Source organism: Mixophyes fleayi, chromosome 3, assembly GCF_038048845.1.
Source record: "Mixophyes fleayi isolate aMixFle1 chromosome 3, aMixFle1.hap1, whole genome shotgun sequence".
NCBI classification, from domain to species: domain Eukaryota; kingdom Metazoa; phylum Chordata; class Amphibia; order Anura; family Limnodynastidae; genus Mixophyes; species Mixophyes fleayi.
In genome coordinates, this window is record NC_134404.1 from 72909444 (window position 1) to 72936274 (window position 26831).

The 26831-nt window shown below is 39.5% G+C and overlaps 2 protein-coding genes across 2 annotated transcripts; one reads left to right on the plus strand and one right to left on the minus strand.

Moving 5' to 3' along the window:
- Positions 1 to 1760: 1760 nt before the first annotated feature.
- ING5 (inhibitor of growth family member 5) lies at positions 1761 to 13505 on the minus strand. Its single transcript, XM_075201765.1, has 8 exons — positions 13348 to 13505; positions 11683 to 11754; positions 10281 to 10447; positions 9657 to 9768; positions 9448 to 9535; positions 8121 to 8256; positions 6308 to 6369; positions 1761 to 5998 (listed from the first exon to the last, which is right to left on the minus strand). Exons 1-8 carry the CDS (start codon positions 13382 to 13384, stop codon positions 5962 to 5964), a joined length of 711 nt encoding a protein of 236 aa, XP_075057866.1. The 5' UTR covers positions 13385 to 13505; the 3' UTR covers positions 1761 to 5961.
- Positions 13506 to 13627: 122 nt separating this feature from the next.
- On the plus strand, positions 13628 to 26289 carry DTYMK (deoxythymidylate kinase). The gene is made up of 5 exons (XM_075201766.1): positions 13628 to 13964; positions 19486 to 19594; positions 20833 to 20923; positions 24873 to 25070; positions 25627 to 26289. The coding sequence occupies exons 1-5, from the start codon at positions 13835 to 13837 to the stop codon at positions 25750 to 25752; spliced, it is 654 nt and encodes a 217-aa protein (XP_075057867.1). The 5' UTR covers positions 13628 to 13834; the 3' UTR covers positions 25753 to 26289.
- Positions 26290 to 26831: the final 542 nt, after the last annotated feature.

Genomic DNA, 26831 nt, shown 5'->3' on the forward strand with positions numbered 1-26831 from the left:
CCACTTCCATGAAAACATTAATAGAAGTCAGAGACAAATTTTTATTGTCTGTTGTTGAACTAGAAAGTCAGCTGCTAAAGTCTATCTTCTGCTATGGAGGATTTGTCTGTTATCATCCAACTCATAGCAATTGTAGCTGTTATGTAGGTATTAACAGAGATTTGTCCAGTTTATTATGCAGCCATGATTCTGTAACAGGCTGACTTGAGTTTTGTATTTTGGCTTCCCTACTACAAGATGTCATCTAGGCATGGGAATACTGCAAGCCCCCGTTCTCTGAGAAGTCATCAATACCTTGGTAAATCCTCATCATTATTATTTAGCACCACTAATGTTGCAGCTCTGTACAGAGAACTCACTCACATCAGTCCCTGTCCCAATGGAGCTTACAGTCTAAATTCCTTAACACACACACTAAGTACTATTTGATAGCAGCCAATTAAACTAGGAGTATGTTTTTGGATGTCCTTATCAGAAGCTCCACATATTCAGTTATGTGTTTTACTGGTCTTCTTCCCCTCTACATGAGTACTGAAAATGGGTAATGTATAAAAATGTCTACCTAACCCTTGTATATTATGCAGAAACCTCCCAAGGGCTTACCTAGAATGGGTTTCTTTAGGCTTCTTTTCAGGGGTTCCAGATCCATGCCGCAGGTTGTGTACTGAGACTGAGTAGTGCTAAGTTTCTACTGCCTCCATCCTCTGTCAGCTGCTTCAGGTCATGGTACAGGAGGCTTCTCATGCTGCTGAAACCCTAACCGCAAATTCCAGACCGTTGGTGGTGGGATTGTGGTCCGGGAAGCCACTCCCAGCTTGGTGGGTTTTCAGTAAAGATTTTAGGTAAACCTACTCATAAGAAAAGCCTTACCTATATCACCACTGCCTTACTAAGCTATGATGAGACAGGAAAAAGACAGGCTGTGGCAGGAGGAGTCACATTATGTAGAATATATTCATTCCAGGGCTGGCAGTCTTTTCCTGTCACTACTTTGCTGAATAAGGGCATAACCAGTCTGTAAGGGCTGCCATGGAGTAGGAAGAGGACAACCATATAATTGCTTATTTATTAAATGAACAATGATCAGTGTATGTTAAATCATTATAACTTTCACTGATTCTTAAAAACTATGTATATGTAAGAGCAAAATAATGTAAGAATTTATTTTTTTGCATGCATATCTGTATTCCACCATCATCAGCACCCCAGAGAAAACAGTCTGTCAGAACATAGTGTAAATAATCAACACGTATGCTTTTTATTCTAGCATGCATGAAAGCAAAAATGAACCATTCAGGATACCAAAAGTGTTTGTGTTGATAGCTTTAGGAAAAAGAAAGGGGGGGGGGGGGGTCATGGTAATTGAACCCCTATCATTATCTGTAACTACTAAAGTTAATTATATACTTGTTCTTTTTACAAATGGATTGCTCCATTTATTGTGTGTGATGCATTCTCCAATGATACCATCAGCGTTCAGTGATTCCAAATGGCAAGTGCTGTTTACGCAGTGACTGAAAGTAAACAAATATGCAACCACCCGTCAAAAGCTCAGCTACAAATAGGACTTTGAAGTAGCAGAGCAAGTAGTAATACTTGTGGTATAAGCAAGTTTTAGAAGATCAGTTATGCTGCTCTGCATCAGTTTGGAATGTAAGATTTCTAGAAATAAAAAAAAAGGGACAACAAAACAAGTATGCAACTGTATGAAGAAGAAACCACATAGGTGAGGTGTGCAAGCAAGTTTATATTTCATAATATTTAATAGATCCAAACTTTTTATTAACTTTCCAGGTTAACATTGGACTGCAACATCCAGCTTCATTTAAATAGAACATTTATATCAGTCAAGAAGTCTTATAAATTAAATAACTCTGTTATATAACATATTCTCTGATATGTTTCAAAACATACATTAACAGTTTGTGACCATTTATAAAACCTGAAGATAGAATACCAAAATACACATAATATACATTCTGTCAACAGGGCTATTAGAATCTGACATAAAATATTACACCAGTACTTTGGTCACAATTATTAGGGGTTATACTGATAACACTAAATATATGCTCACAATATTGGCTACATTCAGACTTCCATTATATTCAGATTACAAAATAACTAATAGATGCAAAGTGATGAATAATGTTCTGTAAAGGAGTTCCCCATGTTGTTTGTCAGTGAGATTTTTGCTGCACATTTTTAAAAAAAAAAAAAAAAAAAAAGTACAACCATCATGAAATTAGAAGATTTAGAGCAAAACATTTTTTCAATTTAATTATTAATTAATGTCTTCTTTGCTTATGCCAGGTTAGAATTCATAATCACAGTTAACTGGCTTTAAATTGATTATAACAAAGTTATATTTTACATTAAATAATGACCAAATTGAAAAGACAATTCCTTCTGTGCACCTTTAAATAATTTACAGAAGTCTCCCATTCGCCAAGACTTTTGCTTTGGTGACTGTCCCTCTCCTAGGACCTATGCCATTTACACGAAGCAGTGGTGCATAAACTCCACTGGATTGGGTAGCTACAGAGGCAGAAAGAACTGATGAAAAGCAGCATTTCCACAAGTCAGGATGTGACATGCGATTAGAAATGGTAGCTGGCTCCCGATTGGATGATTGTGACACGCCTACAATGTTACAAGAGATCTAGCAATGCATCTGCTATTGCAGTTCCGTCTGCCTGCAGGTAGAATCCGGAATCTAAGAACGCACTCCAGTCCAAAAGAATGGAAAAGAAGAAGATATTATTGTTTTATCCTTATAGCCTTTTCCCTTCTTTTGGACTGGAGTTCCCATATTGATAAGTTGGAAGAGCACACCCTCACCCACTTACATTTTATAAGATAGTATAGGAATGATGATAGTCCTGGACTTGTGCAGATTCATTTCTGGTTTTGCTGCACGTAGAATGTGTATATTTTACACAGATGCAGCCCTAACATTTGATTTAAGCTCTTTATAGTAAAGCTACAAAAACAAAAACAAAAAAACTTTCAGGTTTACATAAATTGCACACTGAGAGTTTTACCATGTGCTAAACAATGACCACTTCAACAGATCGCACACAGCTGACAGAGGTCTATGGACAAGAAAGGAGCAGATTTACGGCCCAAAAAAAAAAAATGCATTAAACAGTGGCAGTGATCTAAAACAACAAGCGAGTTACAAATGAATATGAAAATTAAAAAAGTAATGTTATAGACCTGTATTCATGTCTTGACAAGGGGTATAATTATTACAAATCCTGAAACTAATTCTAAAGTAGATTAACACTGTAAAGAGAAAAGCAGTTTCCATGGCAACACAACACTTCCTCTGCGCGTGCAGATACTTCGTCTTCCTTTTTAGAGTATACAAAGCGAGATCGATGTACCTAACGCAGCATATCATTAGAATGGCTACAGCTGCAATAACTGTCCTGGCAGCATAGATCTGCTCTGCCAACCAAGGAAATACAAGCAATATCTCATATCATGGTCCATAGAAATATTCTATCAAATAGATTTGCTTGGGTTTAGCTATCCTGTAACGTCATTACAAAATGTGCCACTATTTTGCAATATTATGTTTCCACAATTGATGCATGCAACATAACATGTATTTTCGGAAGATCTATTGACTGATTTTCGGATAACACTGCATAACGTTGCAGTTTATAGCGTTTTCAGGTTAGCCACACCGAGACACACAAATGCACAAAATGTCCAGTTTAATAATGAACACACATATTGATGTCTATTTAATAGAAAACATACAAATATGGGTACTTGTAAACAAAACATTACCCTAAAAGTGGGATGATGCACACAAATTACCATTGGATATACCAACATACATAAAAAAAATCCTTCACTACTTTCTTTAGTTTGTTTTTAAATCTGCCTTTTACCCCTCGCATTCCTGCTGGCCCATGCCAAATGAACGGACATTTTATATGCGACGACAGATGTAGAAAGATGGATAGCAGTTTGAAAATTGCTGAGGTTTCAAAAAGAACATCTTTTTAGGCAAAAGTGACAGACCCACTTCCATATAAACTAACTGTAATGGCAACAAGTACCCCCCTTGCAGTAATTTGTGTGTCTCTTCACAGGTTTCATTTCTGTACAGGGTTACGTAAACCTTTGCCTCATGGGAGAACAACATGCTCCATGGATGAAGGCCGTATATATTTAAATTAGGAATAAATTATCATTTTCAATAGCTAGAATGCTGTATGTCCCTAAGAAAAGATCATGAATGAGGTGACAAATTAATGGGTATATGAAATATATTTCATTATCACCAATACTTTGACAGTTGCTCAGGAACATATTCCTGCTTTCGCAAAGATAAAAGTAACTAAAACTGTGGCCGTACTGAAAAAAAACAACCTAATAATATATATATATATATATCTCAGACACATACACACGCACTGAACAAACCATTAAACATCTTTTCATGAGAACTTCATCAAACTAAATATAATTCTGTCTCGCCATAACTCCTTTATACATATAATCTGATCTCCATATAGATATACATCATATTTATGTATTTACATGTAAAAATAAGAACTGGCACTCTGATACTATATTGGGTAATTTAATTTAATTTAACGGGCAGCCTCACAGAAGACCCCGAAAGCTGTGTAATAGATTCAATGGGTTCTAGAATCAAATATATAATCCACATTTTGAAGTTTCTCTATACAGTTTTGCTTAAAATATATCTTGAATGAAAGAGAATTGATAATGGGTCATCTTTGGTGCTTCTTACTATACTTAGCAGTGTCAGTTCACAGACATGCTAGAACACAATAGATTTGTTGTCAAACCACTTCTGAAACTGCACCATGAGATAGGAGCTCAGCTGAAAGGGCTCAGAATAGAGCCATAGGCTAAACATGGTGACTTAAAGAACTAGTTAAAAGGCAACTGCCCTACAATAAATCTACAGTCCTCTGTAATCTTATTTCACTCATATGAGTACTAATTAAGTCAGGTTTTACGATTAGCTTTTTCCTCAAGACCACTTGTCACCTCCAGCCATTTTTTTGGGGGATGATCCAGAATGCAGCCTATCAATTCCTAGAAACAAGTGACATTGAAATTAATGTTCATGATGGTGGACATATTTATGACATACTTGTTCTTGGTGAATTGAGAGGCTACATTTTTTTGAATAGTAGGAAAGCCCCCCAAAATGGATATTACATTATGGGTACATGACAGGGCCGCTTTAAAATGGGGGGGCACTCTTAATTAATACACAATATGAGCTTAAGTAACGTCACTAATTACACATGCTTTATGTGTAATTCTACATTACTGCATGACAAGGTCACTTTAAAGCTGTAGTAAATAGTTACAGGGCTATATCTTGTAATGACAATGTTGAGCAGTAGTGCAAGGGCTGGCTTTAGATCACTGCCTTAACTGTGAAGACAACACTGCAGTAATAACCCTCATTGTACTCACTGTAATAAGCATGCATGTTGTGTATGAGGTCAGAGTGCCCCTTTATAAAAATATTTAAACATCTCACATCAGCTACATATTGTTCAAAATTTAACATGACGGGTACATAAAACAATGGTTTACATGGCGTGTCACTGCACCAATGAGGTAAAAAGGAAGATCTGCTTGGTGCTTTGTCCTTCCCCATCAGTAACTTTGGTTGATGTAAAAACTTTGGAAAGGGAATCTGGATTAAGTGGTAGATTCTTGACATAGATACAAAAAATAAAAATGAATATATTTATATATATTTAGCAGTACCAATTCTAAAGTGCAACAATACTCTCCCTAGGAAGAGAGGTTGTACACTTGGCACAACCTGATTTGCTGCTTCTGCCCTTCATTAGAAAGCCATCCAGTAGCAAGACAAATGCCAGGGGTGATACACTGAACATAAGAACGTGGAAGTAGTAAAGACGAATTTGATCACAGATGGTGTTATGATCATTTCTTCCGCTCCTGAGTACAGCGGGGACAGAACCTAGAAAAGAGATTTACTTTAGCATTTGCTTCCCACAATGTACAGTGGTAAACCAACATGCAATGGTAATAAACATCTAAGATTACTGGTGCTGGAAGTCAATTTATAGCACTATTTAGAATGTGAAATCCAATATTGGAACACGGATAAGTCTAGTGGTTTATGTGCATGTTTCCATAATATATATATATATATATATATATATATATATATATATATATATATATATATATATATATATATATATATATATATATTACACATACACACACACACATACTCCAGTCAACAATTACATTTGAGACTTACCATTTTCCTTTTGGTTTAGTGGTGAGATCTACACAGGCAAAATGGAACCACTCTATAGGACACTAGCAATAAAAAACAAAACAACAATATTAGGTTTAAAACTTAAACACATTTTGTTCACTTGCTTTCAGAGAGAGAAGGAAGACTGAAGGTGTCCAGAGATGGACTGATCCTGCTGCTTGGCAGGAGTTGAATAGCAGCATCCTTCAATGTAGACACATGCTGGGGCTATACGAGACCCAGCTGATCAGCACTTGGGCTGAGCAGATAGATAATTTCCGCCTTCTCTGTAATCTGTCAATGCCGTCACAAGATGACTGTGCATACAGTCAGATAGTCATTGTTTGACTGCAATTTCCACCATACCAATTATAGCTCTAGAACAGTGGTTCCCAAACTGTGTGCCTAGGCTCCCTGGGGTGCCTCGGCGATCTCACAGGGGTGCCTCGGCCAGGGTCAGTGGTAAGCAAGGCGGGGGACTACTTGGTAATTATTTTGGCTTAGGGGTGCCTTGAAAAAATTATGGAGACCCTAAGGGTGCCTTGAACTGAAAAAATTTGGGATCCACTGCTCTAGAAGATAATTATCGGGCATGGGGCTTTTTGGGACAAAACATCGATGTATAACAAAGAGTGTGTTTTCATTAACAATACAGAGGTCTTACATTCAGAGGAGGGGTTATTTTCTTTCTAATGCACGAAATGAGCAGATTAGTTATTACATTATCTACCCGTCTCCTATATCTTCCTAGTGGGCCCAAATCATTAAGTAAGGTAAATGCCGATATTCACACCAGTGAACTCAAGTGCATGTCATTCACCTTCCAACAGAAAGGACACTGCTGACAGCCTATGATGAGGTGGAACAGGGGAGGGAAGGGGCGTATGCACATAGGAAATGTACAGCAAGGACGTGGCAAGGTTTAGCGCACACACTTCCGTCCGATTCAAGGTCTGGGCATCTCTGAGGTGCATGAGTTTAACTTGCGTCAGCTACAAGGCAGGTGTAAATGATGATGACGGTCGCTTATGCACGCTAGAACATATGTTTGCAAGCAAGAGCATCTATAAAAAATGGACTTTATACACAGTAGGCATTAATAACATCCTGATTTTTTTTTTAACTGTATTCTCATTAATTATATTATTAACAGGTGATAATGTATTTAATATTTTTTGCTTTCGGTACGTTCTGATAGAACTTTATATATACATATGCATTGTTCACATCCAGCAGTGAGTTGTGTCTGTCTGCATACAGCAAATACAGTGTAAGCTGAGCATACCTACACCTGTATTCAACTAGAAACGTTTCAGGAGATCGTCGGGAGTACCTGCTTGCATTTTCCATCCGTTAAAAAACCAAACAAACATAAAACTCCCGCAAATTGCGTTCACTTCGCATTCCTTAATTAAATCAGGCCCAGTATGCACAAGGTGACCAATTCAGAAGGCATTGAGTAGCTTAGCACAAAAAAGGCCTCTAGCTTTAAAGAGGAATTAAAAGTCATTAAAAAGTCTCCTTACTGTTTTAAAACCCCATCTTTAGATAGACTATAAGACTATGAAAGAGTCCCTTTGAATAATATATATATATATATATATATATATATATATATATATATATATATATATATATATATATATATATATATATACACACACATATATACACACACACATATATATATATATATATATATATATATATATATATATATATATATATATATATATACACACACACACACACACACACACACACATATACATACACATACATCTCTATGAGAACTAGTGCATAAAATCCTTACATCTGGATTGTCGCAGCCAATCATCTCTCCATAGGACACCTGGTGACACAGGCAATATGTGGGTTCATTAGGGTCTACCGGCATATCAAGGACATCGGAAGGATGCACAGAAAGTACCGCCTCTGAAAACATTGGCCTGCCAGATGAAACAAATCAGTTATTCACAAGGCACACAATTGTTGATTAGGGTTATCACATTAAGTTACAAAAGACACTGGATTGTACATACAGTAAATGGTATGAGCCTGGGAATACCAAGGGTTCTAATGTGACCAGGGCATTATTTGAGTGGTGTTTGAACATTCATCATATGCTTGTATGGGTTTCCTCCCACAGTTAAAATACATTCTGGTAGATTAAATTGGCTTCTGACAAACTGACCTTAATGTGCAAGGAAAGGAAGTTACACTGTAAGCTCCACTGGGGCAGGAACTGGTGTGAAACAACCCTCTCTACAGTGCGGTGTAATATGATGGTGCTATATAAACAAAAGGTTAATTAACAATGGAGGGAGGTAATCGTCTCAATGTGTATGTGCTCCTAAACAATCTAAACACTCTGCAAAGTAGTATGTAATACCCAATCCATGTAAGTAGTATGTAATACCCAATCCATGTAAGTAGTATGTAATACCCAATCCATGTAAGTAGTATGTAATACCCAATCCATGTAAGTAGTATGTAATACCCAATCCATAAAGGCATCTTTTGTAAAATGTCAGACCCTGTTACGTGTTGAATTCTAGTAGAGGAGGCAAGTTGTGACCTTCCAGCATGCACTGCTAACCATATTGATAGTACTTGTAGCTCAACAGGTTGCCCAAGCCTACTCTAGAATATTAAATCCATATGCTCTGCAGTGGATGCTCATGATCTGCATTTCTTCTTAGAGTAGCTGATATTATCTTTCATGCTTTTATTTTTCTTATGAAATGTTTCCAAATAAAAAATTTCAGACATTCTTAGTCATTGAGAGTACTGCATGGAAATCCACATTGTATCTAGCGTCTCTGGATTCTAATCACAACAAAAAGACTTCATCTTTATGATCATCTTTCTAAGCTGCAGGGGAGGAGATCCTGGTGTTGTGGACATGGTAATCATCCGAACACAACTTCCAGAAACACACCAATCACAGCACCCCCACCAGCCACTGCCGTCCTTCCTCGTAGTCTCTGAAGCTTAAACTATTTGCTGAAGCCACTCACACTTCTGATGTCTCTATGAGGACCATGGTGCTCACTTATCTATTCCCACTACCAGTGACTGCTGAAAGTTACTGAATATTTCGCAATGATGGCCATTTTATAACCTCTACAGTCACTTACCCTCCTTTTAGTTTCTTTTTCTTTACAGTGTCCTCTTCTGATACTCTGCGGCCTCGAGATCCCCGTTTTTCTTTCTGAGCACGATTCTCTGTAAAATAAACAGAGCAAATGTAAAACATGATATTCTGAAACAACTGAACCTTGCATACACAAAACAAGGCCTACATAAGGCAAAGCTTGTACTGTACAGTTATGATTTCACAACTTACTTTTTATACCTCGTCCAGTCGGGCTGTCAAACTCTGCACCTTCTAATTTATCCTTGAGGTCAGCCTCGAATCGCGCCAGATCTGCGTCCAGCCGTCTGATGTGTTTATCCACCTTTAAGGGGTGCAACAAGCATGTATTGATGTAAAGGAGCACATCCCCAAATACACTGTTAAGGATTATAATACATAAAGTGCTACACTTCTCACTCGTTAAATAGCAGACACAGGGTGCCTGATTCATTATCTGTCCCTACATTTTAAATGTAATGGTTTTGCCCAGGAACAAACTTACTCATTTTTTTCTTTTGCTTTACTTTCCTTAATGAATCAGGTCCATTTAGTGTTTTGCACTATTGGAAAAGAATTTTGCCCCAATTGTAATACAGAAGTCATCCATTGTACCAGATGTTAATCAGAATAATGCAGTATTCCATGTAAAATACTGTATATGATAATGAACCCCAACTGTGAAATAAGAACATCAGACGTTCCAGAGATGATCCTCGTCCATATAAAAGGACAAGGACACAACTAGCCGATTCAGATTTCAGTGAAGAAACACTAAAGTGAAATTAGAAATGTCAATAACTATAGTACAACAGTTGTATTATCGCCGCTACTTACCATCTCATAGGTCTGCATGGCCAACTGCACTTTGTCATCACTATACTCCTTGCACTTGGTGTAGGCATTCTGGATGCGTTGTAAATGCTGTACCCTCTGTTCAGGGGTGAAATCTCGCACCTTGGCAATGTACTCACTAGCCAATGTGTCAATCTCCTTCTTTTTATCTGTTACAAAGTTACAGGAAAATCTTTGTTAAAAAAATGTTTTACCAAAAGATCCATTACATCAACCAAAATGTACTTTGTATCCAGTTTAAAAAATTAAATTTTAAAAAATGAAGTATATAACATGAAATTAGGTTTATTTGTAGAACATGCACTATAAAACAGCTATTAAAATGTCATTTTTAAAGGACAGGTTCATCTTTGTGGATTCTTTTTAGAGAACTAAGAAAGTCTACTTTGTAAATAGAAGTATCTTTTATCTGGTTAGATACACTCCCTTGCAGTGTATATACCACTATATGAAGCTGATGGCTCTGTGTCAATGAGAAAGATCCTATGCAGTCGACTGATGTACATGGTTTTGAATATCTTTCCATGGTGGTGATTTCTAAACCTGCGAATGTTGTACAGATGATAGTCTTCAGCCAGATACACTTTCCAGCAGAGTAGCTAAATACTGGAAAAAGACAGGCAGGCACTTTTACGAACATAGTATATAGTATCTGCAAACCTAAATTTCTGAAAACCAGAAAGATAAAACTAAATACATTGCTACAGCTGGTGATTAGGTTTTATGAAAAATGTATTTACATACAAATTTGTATAGAAAGGCTTTATGTGCGGTGACGGCGCTTGCTACAAAGAGTAGTTAAACAGTCCATTAGAAGCATCACTATTGTTCGTGCTGTCTCTCCTGTGTGTACCAAGTTCCCTCTTTCCTCCCTACCATCATCATCTTCAGATGCACCACTCCCCATCTATACTGCAGATGGGCAGCATACCCTCTACACAAATGCCTGATAAGAAAGTAGAGAGTACGGGAGGGAGCAGAAGGGACCAGACATCCTTGCCTGCTGTGTATAAAACTCAATAGGGGGAATTCAATTCCCCCCGAGAACACCTATAGAATACCTTACCTTATCGCCAAGTCTTTTACCATGAATACAGTCATTTCAACTCCCATTTCTGGGAGTTAAAACCGGCATTGAAATGACTATATTAACAGTAATTATGGGCACTATTACCGTAATATCGGTAATAGTGCACAGGCCATCTCACTTTTTACAGTAACGCAGCCAATTGAATTCCCCCAATGTATCCCACAGAAAGGTCTTTATTCAAAGATAAATGTAAAAATACTGGCAGTTTTATTTACTACCTCCCTGCACATAACAAATATAAAGAATAATGTTGAGGTCAGAGTCACTCAACATGATCCGTTTCATAGCACTTACCTTCTGTCCTCTGGTCCAGGTCACTCATGAGTTGGAAATTCCTTTGAAGTTCACATGGTAAATTTTCTATGCCTGAAAAGGTGAATTATGGTTAATGCACTGTTAATTTATTTGGTAGTGGTGATCGTGTAGAAGCCTATGGATGAGGGTGAGAAAACATGTAAAGTTCTTGAACAGAGACAAAATAACCAGACTATTCCATATTTCCATTGAAGCAGGATTATCAGTCAAGCTACATATATTTTGGTCTCTACGAACAGTGTATGTTTGTTGATTACCTGAGAAAAACATATATATGGTGCATTTCTAAAATACCTGGATTGGCAACAGCTAATATTAGATTTAGTATTATTACATGACATACTGTCTGTTTTTTAATTAAATACATTAATCCCTTAATAGATTAAGATGATTCAGGCCTCAGTTGTTAGGCCACTTGTTATATTAAAAGCTAGGTGTCAATTAAAATGTATCTAATTTATTGCTTACTACACTTAAGCAAGATGTATATGCTTTTGAGTATAGTTAATCCCCAGTCATATATGTTGTTATACACATGCTTAGTTGCATACAATGCAGATGCATGCACACAGGATGCACCTGAACTAGCTACAAAATTGCCTGGCCGTAAGAGATATCAAATGTCTCTAATCCAACATTATTAAATGAACTTCACCCTTCTTACTACAAGAAAAATATGCAATTGTACAAAGCTAAATCATTGCATGGGATCTGTTGTTCATGTTCATTGTATGTTTGTATTTCATTAAAATCATATTAAAATAATAAAATATCTTGGAGATATAAGTGTGCATAATACGACCACATAAGAAGTGTAATCTACCATTTTTATGATTCATGAAACTTTAATCCATACAGTAGTTTCATACTGAGATTATAATACAGCTGAAATTAGCTTCTTATTAAAAAAAAACAGTACTTTTAAAGGATTAAATCAAGATGGATCACTGATTTCACATTACATTAACACAAGAGAGGCTGCCTTACAAATTGCAATATTATTTACCCAGGACCAACATGGGTTAGGGTATAAAACCAGGTGGCAAAGTGGACAGTCACCATATTTTATCATTTTGAATAAGTAGCTGTAGTTTTGCAACTAATAACTCTCATAATTTGAGAGTGGGATTCAACGCAGAGTGGTCAGTTACAGGAAAAACACTTGACTTTAACCTGACCCAACACCATGAGGCTGTATAAAACAGAGGTAAAGGAAATGTAATTTCAGTAGAACTACAAATCCCAGCAGGACCTCATCCTGGAACTTGTACTTCCACAGCAGCTAGCAATCCACAAGTTGCTTAGACTACAAACAGCACTTATGGAACTAGGGAGAAACCTACACACTGAAGTTGTGTCTCCTGTAATAACCATCTGATAATACAATTACAGCTGTTGGGATGAAATTATTTTGTTAAAATATGACTTTATAAATAAAGTTTTATTTTATCTATTTAAATAAAAAAAAAGTTACGTAATCTTAACTACGTCACCACGTTCCGCTGTGTGCACGAGTGCGTGCCCGCAAACTGGTGACGCAGTTTTAATTACACGCTCAGACACATTTTTATTATAACGTCCCCGCGTCCGGCTATAACACCGGCCTGTGCCCAGCCCGCTCATACCCTTAGACCCCACACTCACTGTCCAGGTAGTGCTCGAGGTACATTGCAGTCGCCATGTTCGCGAAGTCCGACCGTTTCCTCCCTCAGATCTCAATCCCGCTCAGCGGCTCTGTGGATTATTCATGAGTAGCGCGTTTCCGGGGTGGCGGGTTGGATGACTGCTTGATTAATATTCATTAGACTGAGCAGCCCGCGCCGGTGGTGGGTTTACGCAGCTTTGCTTTGGAACCAACTACAGCCTCTGTCACTCGGTTCGCTGATTGGTGGTTCTCGGGGCAATGAGTTTATCCCATTGGTGGAGATCTCAATCTACATGGGGGGCGGTGTCAGTAAATGAGTCACTGTAACACCATTAGCTGTCTAGTCCCGCCCCAAGCTGTGGTGGGTGGAGTCGTACACATGGGTCTGATGTGATTGGCTGTTTGGCATAAGAGCGGCATTTCTGATTTCATCCCCCGTGTCTGCTGTGCTGTCCCCGGGTCATTATCTCCCCGTGTAACAGGAAGATGGCGGGTCTGCGTGGGGCATTAATTGTATTGGAGGGTGCAGACAGGGCTGGGAAGAGCACGCAGGCCCGGCGACTGGTGGAGGCTCTGAGGGAGCGAGGCTACCAGGCCGAAGGCCTGCGCTTTCCTGGTGAGTGCTCAGCAGTGTATCAGCAGTACAGTGTCTGTATCAACTATGTACTCTCCCATTATCAGTAGTACAGCATCTGTATCAGCCATGTAGTCTCCCATTATTAGCAGTACAGTGTCTGTATCAACTATGTACTCTCCCATTATCAGTCAGTACAGTATCTGTATCAGCCATGTACTCTCCCATTATTAGCAGTACAGTGTCTGTATCACATGGACATTATCAGCAGTACAGTGTCTGTACTCCCATTATCAGTAGTACAGTATCTGTATCAGCCATGTACTCTCTCCCATTATTAGCAGTACAGTGTCTGTACTCTCCCATTATCAGTAGTACAGTATCTGTATCAGCCATGTAATCTCTCCCATTATTAGCAGTACAGTGTCTGTATCAGCCATGTACTCTCCCATTAGTAGGGATGTGCAGCGGCCACTTTTCGCGTTTTGGGTTGTGATTACCTTCAGGTTTTGGGTTCTAATGGGTTTTGCCAAAACGCCCTCCTCAAGGTTTTGGGTTCTGATTTTTTTTTTTTTTTTAAAAAAAGCATAAAAACTGCTAAAATCCAGATTATTATTTTTTTCACTCCTATGCTATTATTAACCTCAATAACAGTCATTTTCCAGTCTATTCTGAACACCTCACAATATTGTTTTTAGGCCAAAAGGTTGCACCGAGGTAGCTGAATGACTAAGCTAAGCGATACAAGTGGGTGGCACAAACACGTGGCACTAAAGTGGCAGACAGGATGGCAGTTTGAAAAACTTGGCCCCAAAGAGCACATAATGCCAAAAAAGGTGCAAGATGGAATTGTCCTTGGGCCCTCCAACCCACCCTTATGTTGGGGAAATAGGACATGCGCACTTTAACAAACCAATCATTACAGCGACAGGGCCTACAAAACTGGCTGAAATGATTGGTTCGTTTGGACCCCACAAAACGAGCTGGCAAAGAAAAAAAAGAGGTGCAAGATGGAATTGTCCTTGGGCCTCCCACCCACCCTGATGTTGCGGAAAAAGGACATGCACACTTTAACAAACCAATAATTTCAGCGACAGGGCCTACCAAACTACTGTGGTTGAAATGATTGGTTTGTTTGGGCCCCCACACAAAAAAAGTAATTCATCTCTCCCTGTACAAACTAAACTGGCTCTACTGAGGCAAGATGTCATCCTCATCCTCTGGAGTTCCAGCGCGGCACAACCTCTTGTTTGAGGTGATGGGAGGTTCAGGCGTTTTTGATGGTGCTCCAGTCTTCAGTATGCAGTGGCAGAAGGGCGAAAGTGTCCCGCAATTTTGCGGGCCACCGCAAGCATATCCTGCACACCCGTCACTTTTAAGATAATGCTGCACTACCCAATTTATTGTGTGGGCAAAACATGGGACGTGCTGGAAATTGCCCATATGTAATGCCCGCACAATTTTACTGGCGTTGTCTGACACCACAAATCCCCAGGAGAGTCTAAGTGAGGTAAGCCACTACGAGATGATTTCCCTCAGTTTCTCTAATAGGTTGTCGGCGTTGTGCCTCTTACTGAAATCGGTGATACACAACGTTCCCTGCCTTGGAACGAGCAGGCGTTTCAGAGATGCTGCTGTTGCTGCGGAAGGCGATGCATCTACCCAGTGGGCTGTCACAGTCATATAGTCCTTAGTTTGCCCTGAACCACTTGTCCACATGTCCGTGGTTAAGTGGACAGTGGGTACAACCACATTTTTTAGAGCACTGAGGACACTTTTTCGTACTTCTCTGTACATCCCGGGTATCGCCTGCCTAGTGAAGTGGAATCTAGACTGGATTTGGTATCGGGGACACAATACCTCCATCAACCGTCTAAATCCCACTCCACTGATGGCGGACACCGGACGCACGTCTAACACCAACATAGCTGTCAAGGCCGCAGTTATCCGCTTTGCCATAGGATAACTGCTGTCGTACTTGTCCTCATGGCAAACGACTGTTGTACGGTCAATTGCTTAGTGAAAGACGTAGCGGTCTTACAACTTCCCCTCTGCGAAGATGACCGACTCGCAGTGGCAGTAGTAGGCGTAGCGCTGCAGGATCCTCCGGAAGAATCCCGGATTGAAGAGGACTCAGTCATGCCGGTGACATGGCCTGCAGGACTACCTCCAATCCGGATCGAGGAGGAAATTGACAAGGAGGGTGTTGCTGGTGTGGATACAACAGGACCAAGGGATTTAGGTGTCCCTGTACTGCTGACTGTCCTAGCCACAGTTCCTGAACTAAACACAGAATTATGAAGGGTCTTCAGGTGACGTATAAGGGAGGATGTCCCCAGGTGGCCAAGATCCTTACCCCTGCTTATTGCAGCTTTACACAAGCTACATATGGCAATACATTTGTTGTCCGGATTGGGATAGAAATAATTCCAGACCGAAGAGGTGGATTTATTGGTCTTCTGCCAAGGCATGACGATGGGCTTTTTCATCCCATGGACAACAACTCTCCCCCCCCCCCCCCCCCCCGGTGCCTCATTTAAGCAAATCACATCAGCATCCTCCTTGTCAACTTCCTCGGCGCCAGCTACATCAATATCCTCCTCCTGGTGTACAACATTGACACCTTCATGATCAAAATCTGGAACTGCACTGTGGGTGATCCTTCCAGCATATGCAGAGGGCGTGCTGCAAATGGTGGAAGGAGCCACCTCTTCCCGTACAGTGATGGGAAGGTCAGGCATCGCAACCACCAACACCCTTGGACTCTCCTTGGGGATTTGTGATGCCATGTCTTTAGAAGGCAGAGTTGTTTGCTGTGTTTTTGATGACAGCTTAACTCTCAAATTTTCTAGAGAGGGGGAAGAAGAGGGTTTAGATCGTTGTGTGAAGCTGAACCACTAGTCATGAACACGGGCCAGGGCCTAAGCCGTTCCTTGCCACTCCGTGTCGTAAATGGCATATTGGCAAGTTTACGTTTCTCCTCTGATTTGAATTTTCTTTTTTTTGATCATTTTAGTGACCTTTGGCTTTTAGGATTTTACATGCCCTCTACTATGACATTGGGCATTGGCCTTGGCAGACGACATTGATGGCATTTCATCGTCTATGTCATGACTAGTGGCAGCAGCTTCAGCATTAGGAGGAAGTGGTTCTTGATCTTTCCCTACTTTATCCTCCAAATTTTTATTCTCCGTTATATGCAGCACAAGAAAGTGTACCCCTAAACCACACACACTTGGCAAAGCCTTTAAAAATCCTATGCGGCACAGGAGAGTACCACTGGACTTATACGGCTGTACCACTGGACTTATACGGCTGTACCACTAGACTTATACGGCAGGATCAGTGGACTGGACTTAAGCAGCACAGGACAGAACCACTGGACTTATGCAGCACAGGACAGCACCATTGGATTTATATGGCTGTACCACTGGACTGGACACAGGACAGCACCATTGGACTGGACTTATATGGCAGTGCCACTGGACTGGACTTAAGCAGCACAGGACAACACCACTAGAATTATGGCAGCACCACCAATGGAATGAGCAGGACAGAGCACAGGGCAGCACCACCAATGGAATGAGCAGGACAGAGCACAGGACAGCACCACTGGACTGAGCAGGACAGAGGACACCACCACACACCCTCCCTCTTCCCTCTCCAATGCCCGAGTGAAGATGGCGGCGGGAAGCGGGGAATAATATGAATCCGGATCTCGCGAGATCCGACGGAGGCATGATGACGTTTTGCCTCGTTCTGAGTTTTGCGTCGGCACTGTTCGGGGGTGTTCGGATTTCAAATATCCGAACCCGCTCACCCCTAATTATTAGCAGTACAGTGTCTGCATCAGCCATGTACTCTCTCTCCCATTATTAGCAGTACAGTGTCTGCATCAGCCATGTACTCTCTCTCCCATTATTAGCAGTACAGTGTCTGCATCAGCCATGTACTCTCTCTCCCATTATTAGCAGTACAGTGTCTGCTGCATCAGCCATGGACTCTCTCTCCCATTATTAGCAGTACAGTGTCTGCTGCATCAGCCATGGACTCTCTCTCCCATTATTAGCAGTACAGTGTCTGCTGCATCAGCCATGGACTCTCTCTCCCATTATTAGCAGTACAGTGTCTGCTGCATCAGCCATGTACTCTCTCTCCCATTATTAGCAGTACAGTGTCTGCTGCATCAGCCATGGACTCTCTCTCCCATTATTAGCAGTACAGTGTCTGCATCAGCCATGTACTCTCTCTCCCATTATTAGCAGTACAGTGTCTGCATCAGCCATGTACTCTCTCCCATTATCGGCAGTACAGTGTCTGTATCAGAATTCCTACCCATATACCTTCTCAAATGGATTTGCTGTTAGAAACCAAACATACATACACACTCCCAGCATTTTAACTTTCACACCTTACTCAGTTTCCTGTTTTGTATATAATAAAATATTGCATTTGTGTGAATATTAACTTTAACTTCAAAGGCAGCATTTGAGACCATAAATACTGCAACAAGCTGCACAGTCTATTCCCATCCTAGCACAAGACGACCTGGAGTTAGTTCCCACTAAAATAAGGAGAACATGAAAGTGTTCTCCCCCTGCTAAGGTGGAAACCAACCCAAGTCATCTAGCCTCTGGCTGGTTACCACTATACCTGAAGCTTGTGGTCCTTCCGTTATAGTAGAGCGGCAGGCTGGGGCCTCTGAGAACTGGTAGATGCAAAAACAAAATCGGCATTCAACCTTTTCACTCAGTGCTGAAAAGCGCTATCCTGGTAATAAGGAATGGTGCATTTAAACTGGTTTGACACTTATTGTGTGTGTTACCATAACCACTGCTGTATTTTCTTGCACAGTGGTGGATTTTTTTTTTCTTATGTAAAAATAATCTTGGGAAGCCCACAAGTAGCCTTACAATTATAGTAATAAAGAAAAATCCATGAAAAAAAATAATAAAATGCAAATAAAATGTACGCAGTTACGTGTCTTTAGGAAATGCAGATTTGCTTTTCATTTTTAGTTTAGCGCATTTTCTGAATGTCCATGCTTTTAAATGTTTCTTTTCTTCCAGTTTACAGTAGTGTATCAAATTACATTTATGGACGATTACAGAGATGTTAAACATAGCTACATGCTGCCGCAATACCTGTTCTTATTGCCCTCTCTGGACGTCGATAAAAGATGAAAAAAATTTATTTGAATAAAGTGTTTTTTAATGCATCATGTTTATACATGATGCTGATACTCTTATTTTAGAAGTAGTCATTTAAATTAGCCCCCCCAAGTTCTTGATCTTTGGTAGGTTGGCGTAGTTCAAATGTAAATACAGAAAGGAGGACAAATTGTTGAAAGATTTTTTTATTATTTTTTTTTTCTTATCCCAAGCTTTATTTTATGCTGGTCATAAACTTTCTGCAGTGGTTCAGTGTTTCCAGACAAAATAATGTAGATTTCTATTTTAATCAATATATGTAGATGGTTTATTAAATGGAATATTTTAACCTTGATTTGCATAATATTGAGCTTAATTTAAGACTGTTCTTTGTTTGTCTTGTGATCTGGCAGAGAGGACAACTGAAATTGGACGTCTAGTTGGTTCCTATCTTGAAAAGAAAAACGACATTGAGGATCACACTGTTCATCTGCTGTTTTCTGCCAACCGCTGGGAGCATGTGTAAGACTTATGAGAAATAATGGAAGCATTTGGGGGGGTTTGCAGAGTACTTTGTGTTTGGGCATAAACTTCCATTCATTACATTTATTGGAAAACAGTACTGGTTACCCATACTAATACTGCATTTCACCAACACTTTGTGGTAGGGGGTTACATGGCATATGTAAATAGAGCAGACAGCATCCAAATTTCACACCTGCTGCTCCTGGCCACATATGCGAGTGGTAAGAGGGCCCTAATGTATTAACAAAAATTATTTTGTTTTTTTAAAAGGTGTACCTTCCCCTGTTCTTTCTTTTATGTGCAAGAATTCTCACTTAACATGACCAGCCTTAAAGTGGAACTGTTACCATATATATATTTTTTTAATTATTGCAGTGCGTGGCCCCAACACAAGCATGTGGATGATTATCTTTTCAATATTGATCAGATCATTAGGCATATCTATCGGTAAAATCGGACAGATTGATATATTGCAGAGTGTATGGCTAAATTTAATGGGTACACTACAGCCCATATTTGTGGGCTGTAGTGCTATTTATGAGAAACCAGCCTATCAATGCACTAACAACCATTACCTCAAGTTGGGCCTCATGGATTATGTGCTAATGACAGATGTAGATATATTGTGGAGTATTTTCAACTGTAACTGCTTGTCATGGTGTAGATAAGAAACCAGTATCTACTGTCCGAATTGTTAACTCCTGTCATCGCACGTGACAATCTAGGCCCACTTGTGTTGTACTTTGGATGTGTAGAGCAGTATTTGCACTGTAGAACAGCTGTTTTGTTCATAAATTGCTATTCATGTAAGCCCTCCTCTTTCTAGGTCCCATTATAAGGACTGTCCTGCCAAAATCAGGACAGTTAGCAGCTATGCCATATTTCAAACTTTGTTTCTGGATTACCTAACTGGACAAAAAACAAATTAAAAAAAGCTTGGGCAGTGGGAAGATTTTAATTCGAACACGTTCCAGAAACTTTCAAAAACTTTCTTATATTTTAGTTTACTTGTCCTCATCGTGTGAAATGCCTGCGAGAAACCAAGTGAAACCGTTTCCCTTTCACTGTCACCTTGAACTACTATAGTATCCAGTGCAGTTTAGTTTCTTTTAGTGTGTTCAAAATGGTGCACGACTGTAGTATTTAAACTGGGAAAGTTGCCCATACTTTGACTTTGCATCGCCTTTAAAATGTTTAGGGTGTAATAGTATTTGATCATCTGTTTTTCCCTGCAGGCCTACAATGAAAGAAAAGCTGAGAAGTGGTATCACTCTTGTGGTTGACAGATATGCTTTTTCAGGAGTTGCATTTACAAGTTCCAAACAGGTGACTACAAACAAGTTTATTTTTTATATTTATTTCATATACTAAAGTGTGGTACGTACAATGTACTACAGCAAAAGACCTAAAGTCCCACATGTATACTTAAGGGACTGAAAAGCGAGCATGTATCATGCTAAACAGCTTCCTTTTTCCCATGTGAATCTATATTTATAAACTATTCTGTGCCCATTTTTACTGTTGTGAGATATGTACTGTTCGATACTTGCAAACTCTATCAATAAAGAAATGTTTCTGTCAATATGATTTTCTGACAGGAGTGAGGTCTTAGTAAAACCATTGTCATCTAGGGCATCTAAGTTACTACCTTAAGAGATGGCAAAATCCAGGCCACCCTTTTGAGGGTCATTTTCCGTCTTCGTTGTGGGTCAATAAGGCACTTGAGAGGTGATTGGAGCAATTGGTGGAGAGTTTGCAGTCTAATACTTGCTCTGGTGGAGCATATCCGCGAGGCCTCTGAATATGTTGGGGCTAATACCATCGATGCAATGCTCATTGGGGCTAGGGTTTCAACAACCAGTCTTGTTTGGTCCTGAACGGAAAAAGATTTCTCTGGTCACATGGGGAGACGTATTTTTTCAATGTTAATGCCCCCAGAACAAAGGGCCCAGGTTTTACTACTATCGTCCCTGTGGATGCCTGGAGTCTGATCTTAAGAGATCAAACATCTTCTCCTCATGGAATCTCGCAGAGGGGGAAACAGGTTTGGGCAGCTAAACGTCTGTGTGAAGGTTTGAGAAGTAAACTGTCAGCATGACAGACAGACTACCCATCGGGAATCAACTGTGTTTCAACAAGCCTACTACTTTTCTGGGTCCTGTCGTTCAGTTCAACCATAGATGCTTGAGTGAGAGGAACACTTTCTTCAGAAACCATCATGGATTTCCTGAAGTCCCCGCCTAGAAGGTTTTTCACCACTGGCCTTCCTGAAGTCACAAAGCATTTTAGTCTACGAGAAACTGTTCAGTGCTTGGTCTCCTCAGAAGTAGTTTTAGTCCCAGAAGAGCAGAAGGGATCTATGTTTTACTACAATCTCATGGTTCACAAACAGGACTGGTCCTTTTAAACCAATCTAAATCTGAAATCCCTGAACATCCAGCTTCGGGTGGACAAGTTCAAAAGTCCTTGATGTCTTTCATCAACAGCATGGAGCAGGGTCGGTTTATGGTGTCCATGGACATCAAGGTAAGGCATGCTTGCATATTCCAATCTGTTAGGCACACCAGTGTGTCCTCTGATTTGCTGTGCACTCCCAAAATTTTCAGTTTGAGTCTACCTGTCAACAGGTGATGGTGTTCACCAAGATCATTGATGGATGGCCTTCTGAGATTCAGCGGGGTGACTCATTCCCTTCCTGGATGATCTGCTGATCAAGGTGGGCTCCTCAGCCTTGCTGCAAACGCTTGTTCAAGAGAAGTTCCAGACCTTAGAATCTCACGGTTGGATCACCGACTACAAGCAGTCGAACCTGACTCCTTCCTGGGACTTCTGTTCAACACCAGCAAGGAAAGGATTTTTTTCCTGTAGCAAAAACACCACCTGCTGGCCATTCAGTGACTTTTATCACAGCCCATTCTAAAAAATCTCCATACAGTGTTCTTGATGTGATGTGCAGAGTTAGACTTAGCAAGCATAAAAACATAATTAAACAAAATGTCTTGATCTTATAGGGCCATAAGTGTTCTCAACTTGTATATCTCCCACATGGTTTTAGGCAAACCAAAAGCAAGATGTCACCTGGTGAGGATGAGCTAATATGGCATAACTTTCAAGTGAAAAATACAAATAGGGGGTATGTGACTGAGTATTATATAAGGTGGTGGAGAATGTGAATTGAGAAGGTGTGTCATAAGTGTTGAAAGCTATAGGAATAACAACTTATAGTATATAGAGGAATAACGTAAATAAGTGTGTGTGTGTGTATATGTAGATAGATATTGATAAATGTTGTAGTGCAATTACTATAATTTTGGTCTTGTTATATTGGTTGTGAATACTATTTCCATTCCACAAAAGGACTAAATTTTTGCAATTTTAAGTTTGGATGACACATTGTGAGACGCCTTATTTAAGCTGTAAGTGAGGGAAAACTAGGCAAAATTTTGAAGTTTAAGTAAATAAAAAAAAAAAGGTGGTTCTCTGCTTGTATCCGTTTGTACTTTGTGACCTTTGTACTGTGCCCCTATTCAGACTTGAATGCCTCTGCTAACTGAGGAGCACTTATAGCTTTCAGAGGCCTCCTGCAATTCAGAATATCATACCCCAAATCCCCTTTAAATGTATGCACAACTGATGTTTGGCTCTAGGCTCCCTGGTCTATACATTTCTCATCCTGATGTGTTCCCTTTTCAAAGATGGATACCTTTCTGCTTTCTGTGCATGTAGGTGGAGGTAATCTGGACTAGGTTCTATATCTTTACCACAGAAGGAGGTTCAGCTCTAGCTCTATTGCCGCACAAACGGTTTACTGCCAATTTTTCCTCCTTTCGTGAATATGGGAAAAGTATATAATAAAAGTTTAGCTGTTTTTTTTTATCAATTGTTCATTGTATTTCAAGAATTCATTTTCAATTCTAATTTTAGCAATTATAAATTATCTTTCCCTTATTTTCACTACTTTAACTACCCTTTGTTTCATTTTCATTGACATGTTTTTGCCATACGGTGTGTACTTGTAATAACAGTATTTAAAAGCTTTTTAACAATTTTACATTTGGTCACTTTACTTCTATTTGAGTACACTTTCCCGGTCTACAATCTTCAGGGATTATCTGAGCTGGTTAAACATTGCAATCATAAAACTAGCACCCTTGCAGAAAGTTTTATTGAAATTCAAATCAAATGTTATATGTCCTATTACCTGTACATTGGATCTCGTGTCTGTTCTATTAGTACCAGGTCCAGCACAGTTCAGTTGTATTTTCTATTAATAAATTTGGAGCAATGGTACTAGCAAAGGAAGCCAGATTGTTAACGAACCAGATAACAATCAGCTCGTATATTGAACGTCTGTACAATCGTTTATGCTAGGTGACTTACCTAAAATCTGTAATTTACTGATTTTATTAGATTGGTCACTGTGCATTTTAGAAGACTATTGTGGTTTCTGCTCCACTCCACCAACCTCACTCGATTAAAAGTATTTTTTTTTGCACCTGGATGTCTTAATACATTTGAAGAATTTGGAAGTAGAGTGAGCTTTTCTTGCAGTCAGTCTGCCGCTTTTCTGCAAATGTTTGTGCTTTGAAAATATAACCACGCTTCTGCAAATCAAGGAGTATTGCAGGACCATGGCTGATTTTTGCAATGTGCTTCCTTCATTTCTCCTAACAAACTTGTTTTCCCTATCTTCATTATATTGCACATTGTCTATCTAGACACACACCCTTCTTGCCTACCATCCATTCTCCCTCAAGTTCATGTTTAAGATCTCCTGTATTTTCTTACCTGCACAGCTGAAACCTCCCAATTGATGCCACCAGTACCTACTGTTGAGCCTGTAACCAAGAGAGATTGGTCAAGTTCTCCAAAATTTCTGAACCCTCCTTCCTACAGCAAGTCCTGTAGCAAGTGGCATAATATTTCAGAAAATACTTCCTTTTTGTATTTGGAAGTACTTGCTTAAATTCAGTTTCCCTGAATTTGAGTACTGTCCATCTAGCTTGTTAGCTTATAATTTTTCAGAGTATGCATGCATACAGCAACACACATCCCATTTGTGTGCAAAAGCCATATGCAAGAGACTACTTCCTTTCCATTCACTGACTGTCCATGATGTTGCTAGTTTTTGGTAAATGTATAGACTGAGTTGTCATGAGTATTGGTTCAGCACACAAAACTGCTGCCTGTACAATGTGTAAACATCGGGTGCACTTTTAAGATGTCTTTGTATGTCTTGTATAAAGAGATGATCAATTTTTTCTTTTGCACTCAGAACTTTTCCCTGAACTGGTGTAAACAGCCTGATGTGGGGCTCCCAAAGCCAGATCTTGTCCTCTTTTTGAACTTAAGTCCTGAGGATGCTGCTAAACGTGGAGATTTTGGCAATGAGCGTTACGAAACAAACTCTTTCCAACAGAATGTGCAAAAGCGATATGCTGAACTCATGGAAGACAAATCTATAAACTGGAAGGTAAAGTCAGCCTGAATATTCTACATCTGTATGGAATATACTATTGTATGTACCTTAAACATTGCTACCATTTTAGCAACCCTTAGGGCAGATTTGGATTGGCCTCATTTACAAAGCATTAGCTCTTAGGGCTCTCTATACTATCATGGATCCACAGTGCTAGATCAGTGGCACCATATGTAATATTTAGTTATTGCATATAATGCAGCTCTCCTCAAAAATGGAGCAGTACTAACTTCTGCCTCGCTCTGTCCACACTCCCCTCCCCCTAATGTTATGGGGGTTATCTAATTAAACTCATGTTGCCAATCGTTTTGTAAATGTGTACACTTGGTTTTTTTGGGGGGTTTTTTTTGTTTGCTGTATCTCCAAAGTTTAACCACCATCAGAGGTGAGTTTTGCATGAGGAGACCTATAAACGTAAAACAAACACCTATTGGTTTATACCTTTCATGGGGCGACTGTCTTCATGCTGACTTACGAGTGCATTAATACTTTATTTAATAATATTGTGAAAGACCATCTCACCATTTTGATGTTTTGTATTTCCAATCAGGTTATTGATGCAGCACAGAGTGTGGAAGATGTTCACAATGCAATCAGACAGATAAGTGAAGGCATCATAAAGGAAGCTAAGGATCAACCCATTGGGAAGCTGTGGGATGATTCTCACACTGTCTAACTATTGAAGTTCCACATGTCACTTTCAGTTCAAAACAAGACTTGGACTACTGTATAATTTTCACTAGCTTTAAGTGTCTAAGTTCAGTATTTTATCCTTTTAAAACTGATTTTTACTGTTGGTCTGTTAAGTCTGATTTAATTTGATCTGTGTTCATAAAAATCAACATGTGGATATTTATGGTTTATACCAAGTTGGCTTTCCATAGGAAGCAATTCGATTTCAACTGCTATCTGCAATATTTGCTATTATGGGTAAGGAACCCATACATTCCAGCGTGGCAAGAGAATACAGAAGAGGTTTTTATGCTGTGTATTGCTTGCCATAAGAATGAAATCTAAAATGTTCTAATTGTATTTAATATATATCTTTGAGTTATACTTTGTACATTTTTCTAAGTGTGTGAAAGGGCTGTAAGGCGAGCTCAGGGAGGACAGAAACCTCCCATGGAGCAGAAGGGCAAGATTCATTTATTACTAGATCACTATATATGTCTTTGTTCTAAGTCTGTGACTGATTAAACTTGTATAAAAAATGTATTTGTCATCCTCTTTACCACTGTATCTTGTATGTACTTGTGTAGTAACTAGATTCAGATGTATGTTACATAGTTCTCTGACCTTTCATGTAAGTATCGCTTGATACTTATAGTGCATCTGTGCTCACTATCACAGGCACAATAAATTTTATTAAAATGGTGGTGTAACCTAAATTGCTGTATGTACTGCAGCATTCTCCTGTTTACCTGCCACAGCAGGTAAAGTGAACATTATGTTATTGACCTTTTATATAGTGCCAACATATACACGGCACTTTATAGAGAATATTTAATAATTCATGTCAATCCTTGCCCCATTGGATTTTACAATCTAACTTCTCTACCACGAACATGCACACAAGGTTTAATTTTGTCCGAAGCCAAATAACCCACCAGTATGCTTTTGGACTGTGGATTGAAATAGGAGCACTAGGAAGAACCAACTCAATACAGATAGTGCTGTTGGAATTGACCCCCTGGCCCCAGAGGGGTGATGCAGCTCACCCCTGTGCCACCATGCTGCTTTCATCTGGATGGGCAA

Coding starts and splice junctions, on each gene's coding strand:
- ING5 (XM_075201765.1), bottom strand. CDS start 13,384: ATGGCGACTGCAATGTACCTCGAGCACTACCTGGACA. Junction 10,448..11,682: donor CCTGGACCAGAGGACAGAAG/GTAAGTGCTATG, acceptor ACTTTGTAACAG/ATAAAAAGAAGGAGATTGAC. Junction 9,769..10,280: donor CCATGCAGACCTATGAGATG/GTAAGTAGCGGC, acceptor CACCCCTTAAAG/GTGGATAAACACATCAGACG.
- DTYMK (XM_075201766.1), top strand. CDS start 13,835: ATGGCGGGTCTGCGTGGGGCATTAATTGTATTGGAGGGTGCAGACAGG. Junction 19,595..20,832: donor GCCAACCGCTGGGAGCATGT/GTAAGACTTATG, acceptor TTTTCCCTGCAG/GCCTACAATGAAAGAAAAGC. Junction 25,071..25,626: donor ACAAATCTATAAACTGGAAG/GTAAAGTCAGCC, acceptor ATTTCCAATCAG/GTTATTGATGCAGCACAGAG.